General features: G+C 42.0%; 1 protein-coding gene across 3 annotated transcripts in view; it reads right to left on the bottom strand.

Moving 5' to 3' along the window:
- dus1l (dihydrouridine synthase 1-like (S. cerevisiae)) overlaps positions 1-10,720 on the bottom strand; it is a 75,786-nt gene that overhangs the window by 2,680 nt on the left and 62,386 nt on the right. The window contains exons 9-14 of one of the 3 annotated variants that reach the window (XM_050070265.1): positions 8,131-8,227; positions 7,105-7,193; positions 6,647-6,816; positions 6,519-6,556; positions 1,499-1,574; positions 1,069-1,301 (exon numbers count right to left, since the gene is read on the bottom strand). In XM_050070265.1, coding sequence (XP_049926222.1) covers positions 1,108-1,301; positions 1,499-1,574; positions 6,519-6,556; positions 6,647-6,816; positions 7,105-7,193; positions 8,131-8,227 — 664 coding nt within the window. In that variant the 3' untranslated portion in view covers positions 1,069-1,107. Of the gene's footprint in view, positions 1-6; positions 1,302-1,498; positions 1,575-6,498; positions 6,557-6,646; positions 6,817-7,104; positions 7,194-8,130; positions 8,228-10,720 lie in introns of those variants that run through there. The other 2 variants (XM_050070264.1, XM_050070266.1) reach the window with 2 other exon arrangements.

Genomic DNA, 10,720 nt, shown 5'->3' with positions numbered 1-10,720 from the left:
TTGGGGTTGGGGTTAGGGGTGAGGAAGGGTGCACATTACGTCCCCTCCCCGCGAGCCGACACCGGCACCGGGCCTGGTGGGGAAGCCCGGCCGCTCACAAGCCGCCTCTTCCTGCAGCTCCATGAGCTGCAAAGGCTCGGATTGTCCGGGCTCTGGAGCCAGTCAACCTGATTCGAGTGCTGCTGGGAGCCCGCCAGAGGCAGAGCCTCCGCTGGGTCACAGCCGAGCGGTTCAGCAAGTTTACGATCTGTATTTTCTAAACATCAGAATAGAAAGCTGTTTGTTGGCTCAGACTCAAAGAGGCAGATTTAGCTGGAGCAGAAAGGTTTTGTTGCACTGCCACTGGGGGGCGGGATGAGACAACTGACAGATGATTTATGATTGGTTTGGAATTTATTGCATAATAAATCTCAGAGATAACCACGGCCAAATCAAACCCAATTTCAAGAATGTACAAAAACTTATAAGACAGATATTTCGAATTTGGATGGAAACTGATTTCTAATTGTTTTTACATGTATAATATTATGTACATAAGACCCTAAATTACATAGTTAGAAGGCTATTGTGGATTTGGGTTTCCAGAGGCTTTAAAAATAAAAGATGACAGAATTAGTTGCAAAATTTTTGTCCCATTATACAAAAAGAAATTCCACACCACATAAAAAATAGTTCTGTAACTTTACAGTTTTGGTGTGCTGATCAGTGTCCATCCATACTTCGGTCTCTTCCCTGCTGAAGTTACTTAGCAGCTGTTTATTCTGTATGTCCTGACTAATCCTTCGCTACCTCTACATGCACACACTAACCTTGTTACCTCAAGTTTCAATTGCATCTCTCTCAATCACCTGAAACAACCCAGGAGTTTGTGTAATACATCAAAGCAGGTCCACACAACAGCCTGACACCAGAGATTCTTACTGTGATGAACATTTGGACTCAACTAAACAGCAGTAAGACCACTTGATGAAGACCAAGATGGCGGAGATGTTGTGTGACCTTTTTTTTTTATTTTTTGACATCAAATGTTTCAAGGGTGTTAACCTTTCTGATCACAAGAGAAATGACCTTGATTAGGCGGACATGTCGAGATAGCCTTAGTCCTGCTCATAGTGGTAGCTGGTTCTTGGACTGCACCTGCAGCTCTGTACTTGGATATGGGATAGGCTGAGGAGAGCTGCTGCTTCTCTTTGTCTCTATCGCCAAGACCTCAGTCCTCTCATCCACCCTCCTCTCGTCCTCCTTCCTCTTGTCCTCAGCTTTCTGTTTCTCTGCCTTGGTCTTGAACCTCAGCCCATGGCCTGTCACCCAAAGACAGGATTATTTTCATTACGTCTGATAATGTTTTCTCTAACAGTGGTTGATGAAAACTGACTGATTATCATGTTCTGTTAGAAAAATGACTTACGATTATGACTTTCCCTTGATAACCCCCTTAGTATCAGATATATTGGTGATAAAATAATCAGCACAGACTGTTATCTGTGCATGTACCTACTTGGACAGTCTGCCACCTCCTTGTAGGCCTTCTTCTTGCAGCAGCCTCGACACAGGTTGAAGACACATTTATTTCCCTGCAGAGCAAAAGAAACCATATCAGCTGCTGGGGCTGAATCGGGATTGTCTTTTTTGACTCCTTGAAGGAAGCACATACAGAAAGAAAAGACATCCTTATAGATACCTATAACTGTATGTCAGTTGGTATTGTTTTAACTAGGGCTGACAGCATTAATTCGATGCGATTAAGGTCTGCAATTAAGGTTGTTTCTTTTTTAAATCAGTGCTGCTAGTTTTGTCTCTTCAATGCACCCTTACTTGTAGTCAAGCCGCCACAGCTGCTTCCTGCTGTCACAGTGATGGAAAAGAATGGCTCTTTTTACTTTGAAAAACTCCCAATTGGCTCAGTTGACTAGTCAAAAGTAATCTGCACCTTGTGTCAAATGGAATTAAAATATCACCGAAACACTTTAAGTTTGGGCTACCACCTACAAGCTGAGCACACAGGTGGAGCTAATCAGACTGATGTCAGTGGGCAAATGCATTACCAGTAATGCACTACTTTGGAGTGACCGAATAGTTAACTAGCGACTGACAGCAGACCTGCATTTTAAGTTCTTTGTGCGATATAGCTTGGCTTCATGCGAGTAGAAAAAAACCCCTGCTAGCTGCTAGGGTAATTTATGCAATGTAAAATGTCATAGGCTTATGAGGACAACATGTCTAGTGTAAGACAATTTTTAAGAAACTTTTGAGTTGGAACTGAACCATAATTTGTAACATTACCTTTGTTAAATGTTGTTGTTGTTCCTGGCTTCATATGAGCAGAGGAAGACCTCAGCTAGCCACTTGGCTAATTTATACAATGTAAAATGCCATAAGCTTGTGCTAATAATGTTAGCATGGTCTATTTGTGGGGAAAATGTGTCCAGCAAAAGACAAGTTTTTTGTTGAGGAACCTTGCAAGTTATAATGAAGCCAATTTGTGTACTTTGTTTGAAATGGTAACAATTAAGCCATGTTTAATGCATGTTTTAAGTGTGATTTGTATCAGTCAAAATACAGCACTTTACCATTACAGCACAGAAAGCCCACTAGCACACTAGAACACCAGGACTACTAATGTTTTGGAGGTATAACTGCAAAGCACAGACATACCACCACGCAAGTATATTATGTGTTAAGGGGATGTGCTCCCCCCGTGCATTCCCTATCTAGTTTCAAACTTCCGTCTGTTGCTGTAATATCTGGTCTGATTCGTAAATCCAAATCATCTACCTGCCTGTTAGACCCTCTTCCGACTAACCTAGTTAAACTCTGTCTTCCTTCCCTTTCCTCCTTTATAACTGTGATTGTTCATTCCTCCCTTCCCTCTGGGCTTGTGCCCACATCTCTCAAAACTGTTGCTATAACTCCAATACTAAAGAAACCTGGTGCAGATCCTAACAATTTGAGCAACTAATGTCCAATTTCAAATTTACCATTCCTCTCTAAAATACTTGAAAGATCAGTTGCAGCTCAGGTCCACACTCACCTTAGCCATAACAATCTGTTTGAACAATTTCAGTCTGGTTTTTGCTCCTGCCACAGCACTCAGACAGCTCTGGTCAAAATCACTAATGATCTCCTAATGGCAGCTGACTCTGGGCTTTTAACTATTCTCATTCTTCTGGATCTAAGTGCAGCTTTCGATACCATTTCACATAACATCTGTCTAGAAAGATTAGCTACCATTGGTATCACTGGCACTGCTCTAAATTGGTTTAAGTCATACCTCTCCCGCCGCACTCATTTTGTTCAAATCAGCAAATTCAGATCCAACTCTTTCCCAGTTACTAGTGGTGTTCCTCAGGGCTCTGTCCCCTTCTATTCATCATTTACCTTCTACCTATTGGCCATACCTTTAGAAAATTTGGTATTCAATTCCACTGTTGTGCCGATGCCACCCAGCTCTACCTGTCCACTAGGCCTACTTCCACTCTCCCCTCCAAATCCCTTTCTGACTGCTTACTGGATATTAAATCTTGGCTTTCATGCAACTTCCTCAAACTCAACAGTGATAAAATTGAGGGTCTCCTTGTGGGTACCAAATCTACTCTGGCTAAACCGCACAGTTTCACTCTAACCATTGATAACTACAAAGTCCATCCATCCCCTCAGGTTAAGAGTCTGGGTGTCATCCTTGACAGTACAATGTCCTTTGAGGCCAACATCAATAATGTCACTCAGTCTGCATACTTTCACCTAAGAAACATTGACCGTCTTCACAATCACTTACACCTCACAGCACAGCCATCCTCGTTCATTCTTTGGTTACATCCCGTATTGATTACTGCAATTCTGTCCTCTTTGGTCTTCTTCTCAAGTGTCTTCATAAACTTAAGTTGGTCCAGAATTCAGCCGCCCCTATCATAATCAGAACCCCCTCGATGGATGCTGTGGTCCAGCAACTTCACTGCCTTCCTGTTAAATATCGCATAAATTTCAAGATTCTGCTTCTCACCTTCAAGGCCCTTTATACCAGGGGTGTCACTAGACTTAAGACTGTACTGGGGCACAGAGAATGTATGGCGCGCGAGCAAAAAATGTTTTAGCACTTATTTATAATAAAAAAGCTTAAATAGTGCTTTAAACTATACAATCAGATCAGATTATGCTGTTGACTGGATCGTTGATTAACCACCTGAATGAACTGATGCATTTGGCCTTCTTGTGCACTTGCAAAATCAAATTTGGGGCGACAAAACCAGATATTTTTAGCCATTTTTCTGGTGACAAAACAATATAAGAACCATGGTGGTGGGACATTCTGTCACTTCACAGTTGTCCAAAACATGTGGTTTGTGCCAGGCGGACATGATTGCCAGTATTTTTTCATTATTGCAAGAAATTCCATTGACTCATTCACAAGTCAAAAATGTGTTTTATCTGAAAGAAACATGCAATATTTACATCTAAGATAATAGAAAAATAGTCAACCAAGTGCAATGATGTCCTCCAAGATAATATTTGTTTTTCAGTTTCAGTTATATAGTGGGGGGACATTTTGGGCATTTGGGGGGACACATGTTCCCGTCAATGTATATGGTGACTACTGCCCTGTCAGGCATGCATAATTAGGCTACAGTTGTCTGGGTATGCAAAGGTGAAGTGGCTGGTCTTGTCATACAAAGTTTGATGGAGTGTCAACTGGACAATATGGAGATATTTGCATCTTGAAAGCTGGACTACAAATTTGGATAGACAGGGAGAAACACACGCAAGCCTAAGACGTGGTAAGATACGTCAGGTTTTTGTTTTGTAGACAATTAATCTGGATTTATAGCGTGATGGGATGACAGCACAATGATGTGTGTGGTATCAATGGAAAGCTCTGCTCCTGCACTTTCATGTGATATGTGTGGCATTTCTGTGCGAGCCTGCATTCACGAGTAATCCATCCAAGAGTAATGTGTGTGCAAAGCTGTATGAAAGCTCTGTTATACAACATTTTAGTGTACATTTATACTTTTTTTTCGCTGTAAAAACATTGGACTACCGACAAGTGCTTGGTCTTGTTGGAAAGCTACAATTCTGCTGTTTCGCGTGATATATAGGCTTCTCGCTATGACGCACAGTCGCGGAGAAAATCCATAGAGAAGAATGGGTGTGAATTTGGACGTACTATGCGTCGTTCGGGCCCGTAGCCATGTGCGCACTGTGTACGAGGAGTGAATGGAGTAGCACATGAATGAATTACCATATTAAGTAGCCATGTCCGCACTGTGTATGCTATGTGGAGTTAAAAGTCCGAAGTGAATTTTTCACTGGTGAAATGTTTACTGGGGCACTGCAGATCAATACAGGGGCACTTGCCCCAGTAAAATCTGTCTGGCGACGCCGATGCTTCATCCCTCCCTGAACTCCTCCATATCTACACACCCTTCTGTACTCTTAGATCCTCTTCTGCACTCACATCATCTGCCTGCTTGACTACTATGGGTTCTAGAGCCTTCAGCCATTCTGCCCCCCCCCCCGGAACTCTCTCCCCTCTGACATTCGCAATATTCCCTTTCCACTTTCAAATCCCATCTGAAAACACACCTATTCAAGCTGGCATACTCTGATTTAATAGAGACACACATATTGATGATGCTATTATTATGATTATTTTATACCTAGTGTTTACAATTACGATTTTGTCTAGTCATTTTATTAACTTTTATTGTAGATTACTGAATTGTTTGATTTTATGATCTATGGATACATTGCTACTTGTGGGTTTTTTTTATTGTCTTGTAAGGTGACCTTGAGTGTCCTGAAAGGCGCCTATAAATAAAATACATTAGTATTATTATTATTATTATTATTATTATTGTTATTACTACATCCTCAGGTTGGCATGTTGTGACCTGTCATAAACGTTACCATTGTTGGAAACAGTAGTTTCACACATACAGGACCTGTATAAATGAAAGGAAGCAACTAAACTGGAACTCCTGAAAAGTGCAAATACTGTCACATAAACCAGGAATCACTGGAAGTCAGTGAATAATCAAGAAATACCAGATTTAAATGCACTTTATCAACAGTAACAGTGTAACCCTTTGAAAAAAAAAACACTGTATTTTACAGAATAAGCACACACTAAGTTGTCTCCTACATCTAAATCATGATATCAGACCACAATGTTGTAGCAGTGCAGCACTGATTTGAAAGACATACATCTGAAAGTCAAGATCATAGAGTAAATTTCTTTGCATTCACTTGATTACCAAACAAGACACTCTGGTAAGAATTGCTTTACCTCAAAGTTTTGAAATGCAGAATAATGGAATTTTAAACGTGTCTAAAAATGTGATTAACCATGATGAACTACTTAAATTACTAAGTTAATCTTTACAACTTTTTTTTCATTAACACTGCACAGCCATTTCCTTGAATGAGCGGAAATCTGTGATACCTGCAATGAAAAGTGACTGATACATATAAGTACACCATCGTGCACATACACACACATACTGTTTAAACTGACTGCTGACCTTTGGGTTCCCACACTGCTCACATTTGATGTACTTGGCTGTGGGAGGAGAGAAGAGACACTTAAACACTGGACTTGTTTCAAAGAGGCAGTCAGCAGTTTGAGGTGAAGGTGGCGGGTTAGACTGACGTTTCTGCTCGGGACAGAAGTTCTTGTTGGGGTTTCGTGATCTCTTCTTCTGCTTATTTTTGGAGAGTGTGTCAGCTGTTCCATCAGTGTCCTCCAGTGCTCTCTTCTGACAAACAGTCTTCCTCACCTCTGAGCCCTGGCTGTTACCATTTGCAACTGGCTCCTTCGGCCTGTAAGACATAATCAGTAAGATCACTATGTCCCTGTTGACTGGTGCTCAGGATTATTTGCTGGTGTCAGTCAGAGCTCAGCTCTGGAGTATTTGCCATTTGAAAATGTTTACCAAATACCATCTCTCATGCCTTATTTTTCCTGTCTGCTGTGATACTCAGCCAAAGCTCACTATCCACGCTTGTAAAAGACTTTTCAGTGGAGCTGACGTCGACTCTACGGTGTATGGTAATTGTATGACAAGTTTACTTAGAGAAAAATTCAACCAACAAAGGGTGGTAACTCACGCTGGTCTGACATATGGCTGGCAGATCCAGTGGGGAAACGGCAGGCCACCCTCCGTCTCTTCCCCATCCTGTCCTTTGGCTATCTCCTCCTGTGTGCGTTACACAGTATCAAACAACGGCAGCATCATTTCATTACAGTGTGTGATTTCAGACAGGATGCCAGCATCATGAAAGCAAAAGAGGTGTGAAATGTGACATAACAGCACTGGCTTCTAGTGTGACACATATCATAGGCGTCAGCAGCACTTTCTAAACAATTACAATGTCGTTAACATGACAATAACAATCATTTACCGTTCCTGTTATATACAGTATCTCACNACTGACTACTTTAAGTTATATCAAAGTGTCATTTCTATAGTGTTGTCCCATGAAAAGATATAATGAAATATTTGCAAAAATGGGAGGGGTGTACTCACTTACGTGAGATACTGTACATTTACAATCCATCCACAGTTAGCTTGTTTACTATATTAGGTGAATGTCACTCTCACACTGAAACATCAGCTGAACCCTGTTTTATCTTTAAACCTTTATATTGAAAATTTTTTTTAAAAAAATACAGCCCTAGTTATGGTGTGATTTGCCGTGCCCGCCCTATTGACTTCAACAGAAGTAGCACCAAATTCTGGCTCCAATGCCAAATTCATATGTTGTCACTGACATCATGAAATTTCCCTTCTTTTATAGCTTCCTTGGCTATGATACGCTGCTGGAAACCCTGTATGTGTGAATGCAGTGGCGTGTGATGAGATGTCATGATCAGGATAATGTAGCAGATAGACTGCATGTTAATACCACGTGGAAATGAGTCACAGTAATGTCTGATGCTACACAAATAGCAACAGCCGATTAATAATCCTACTTATCAACTTAGAATATAACTCCACTTGTTGCTTGAGCATTGCATTGTTGATATCAACTGGAGTGATTTTTCATTTTCTTGAAAACTTCTAAGTTTTCCTGCTTTTGTTTTACCTCCCTCCGGTACTGCTGAACATTGTTAAAGCTACTGTGAGCTTTTACCTGGCAGCGCAGCTTAAGCTGGTGGCTGACACCAGCCAAACCCTCAAGGGTCTTCACCTTGGCCAAGTCTTCTCTCAGGTCCTGGTGGATCTGTAGCCTACACACACACACACACACACACACACACACACACACGGAAGGTGTGAGAGAGAGAGAGACACAGACAGGTGGAGACAGATCAACATTTCCTGCTACAATGTAGCACATATGAAGACATCAGAACAAATGTTGTAAAACGAGGGAGCGAGTCCGCCAGTGTTGGCAAAAGTGTGTGAGAGGGGGAAAGTCCAGATTAAGTCCAGAGTGAGTTGTTAGTTAACTGCGAGGATCACGTCACCTACACTCATCAGTAGGCTCGTTTGAGATGAACTGTGCCTCGCCTGGAAAGTGGACGAGAGCAGACGGCTGCAGCAGGAGGTGGTGACAACAAGTTGCAGTGAAGTCGGAGGCTGAATCCAAATATTCACCCTCTGCACTTGCAAAGTCTGCCAAGGCAGAGACTTCAAGCGGCTAATAGCCCTCCAGACTGTTTTACTCGCTGCTGTAGAAAAGTTCAACTAATGCTGCTGTCATATTCACATATATGTCATATAAGTTGATGAACAGTGCCTACCAGGGCAGGAATTTCACGAGGGCCACGAGGGCCATGGCAGTGCCCTCCTAATTTGGCTCTGTGCCCTTGAAAAAAATATCTGCCCTAAGGCCACAGTGGCCTTGATGCCCCGCCCGCACCGCCCCAGGTGATTTTGCGGTTTTCTCCTCTGCCTCTTTCCTGTCAACACGGCTTTGACACCTGCGTCTATTGAGAAAAAAAAATGCGATGACATTCTGGATTCTTATTGGGTAACATCAAATGAGACGATGCGTACATCACCAGTGGTGGGTTTGATTCGAGCCTGGCATGAACCTGCTCTCTGCTTGTCAGGGCTGACCTCCTTCTCACAGCGCACGCACACACACAAACACACACACACACACGGAAGGTGTGAGAGAGAGACAGAGACAGGTGGAGACAGAGCAACATTTCCTGCTAGCATATATGAAGACATCAGAACAAATGTTGTAAAACGAGGGAGCGAGTCCGCCAGTGTTGGCCAAAGTGTGTGAGAGGGGGAAAGTCCAGATAAAGTCCAGTGTGAGTGATTAGTTAACTGCGAGGATCACGTCACCTACACTCATCAGTAGGCTTGTTTGAGATGAACTGTGCCTCGCCTGGAAAGTGGACGAGAGCAGGCAGCTGCAGTAGGAGGTGGTGACAACAAGTTGCAGTGAAGTCGGAGGCTGAATCCAAATATCCACCCTCTGCCCTTGCAAAGTCTGCCAAGGCACTCAACTCAACTCAATAGAGTGAAGTCAGACAACAGCAGAGAGGCCGTGGTGCAGATGAAGGGAATATATAACTTCAAGATCACTCTAGTTGATAACAACTACGCTTGTTACTGTAAGTAAATGCGATGCGAAACCTCTGCCAGCCAAGCCAATACTTTATCGATACATGTGATCAGCATGTAGAAAGCCATATTTCAACCCGCTCTGTCTTGAAATATGATTCTCTCATTCACCACTATGATTTACGATCGCGGTTGACACAAGCACATGGTGCTCGCGAGGCTAACAGCAAAGTGTTAAAGACAAACTAAAATGAAAGCTGTCTGTATGTAGGCTAACACTTTATCTGAACATGTACCTGAGGCAGCCGACCTGCAGACAGTGAGTGTCCTCAGTAGAGGAGGGACAGAGAGCAGGATGAATGACTGATACTGAGGTTTGTCTTCATGCTGAGATAACATGACTTTCTTCACTCAGTATTGTGATGTCAGGAGGAATATTTATATTCCAGTGAGATATTACTGGGTTTTAAATAGTGACTTTGTTGTTGTAAACATGACTGTTGCTGCCATAAACTGTATAAAACTACCCTGTTTAACTGACCTACAAGGAAAGCATCAGGAGGTGAGGTATGTGCATGTGTGTGGAGAGGGGAGAGGGAGATATCAGTTTGTTCTCAGTCTCCATTTGTTTTAATTATGAGATTAATTTACTGAAATACTTTACAGGCTTTCTGTAATTTATGTTCATAGTTCAACCTCCATTTTACATGAATTCTCATGTAAATCAGCCTCATATGAGTTTGTCAGACCTGTCCCCTCAGCTACACAGGTTAACTAAATTGTGTCTGACTGTAAGGTTAATATTGTCAGAGGAAAAAAATACAAGACAACAGCTTTCATTAAAGATCAGTCAGATATATATATCTAAATCATCAACGTGTCTCTTAGATCCCATCCCAACTAGGCTACTTAAGGAAGTCTTACCTTTAGTTGACACTCACTTATTAGACATGATCAATATATCTTTATTAACAGGCTATGTACCACAGTCTTTTAAGCTAGCTGTAATTAAACCTCTTCTAAAAAAGCCCACCCTGGATCCAGAGGTGTTAGCCAACTATAGACCAATATCTAATCTTCCCTTTCTTTCAAAGATCCTTGAGAAAGTAGTCGCAGACCAGCTGTGTGATTTTCTCCATGACAATAATTTATTTGAGGCATTTCAGTCAGGATTTAGAGTGCATCATAGCACTGAGACA

Source organism: Epinephelus moara, chromosome 18 (genome assembly GCF_006386435.1).
Source record: "Epinephelus moara isolate mb chromosome 18, YSFRI_EMoa_1.0, whole genome shotgun sequence".
NCBI lineage: Eukaryota > Metazoa > Chordata > Actinopteri > Perciformes > Serranidae > Epinephelus > Epinephelus moara.
The sequence above is the reverse complement of the archived record's forward strand: the minus strand, read 5'-3'. Positions and strand labels throughout refer to the sequence as shown.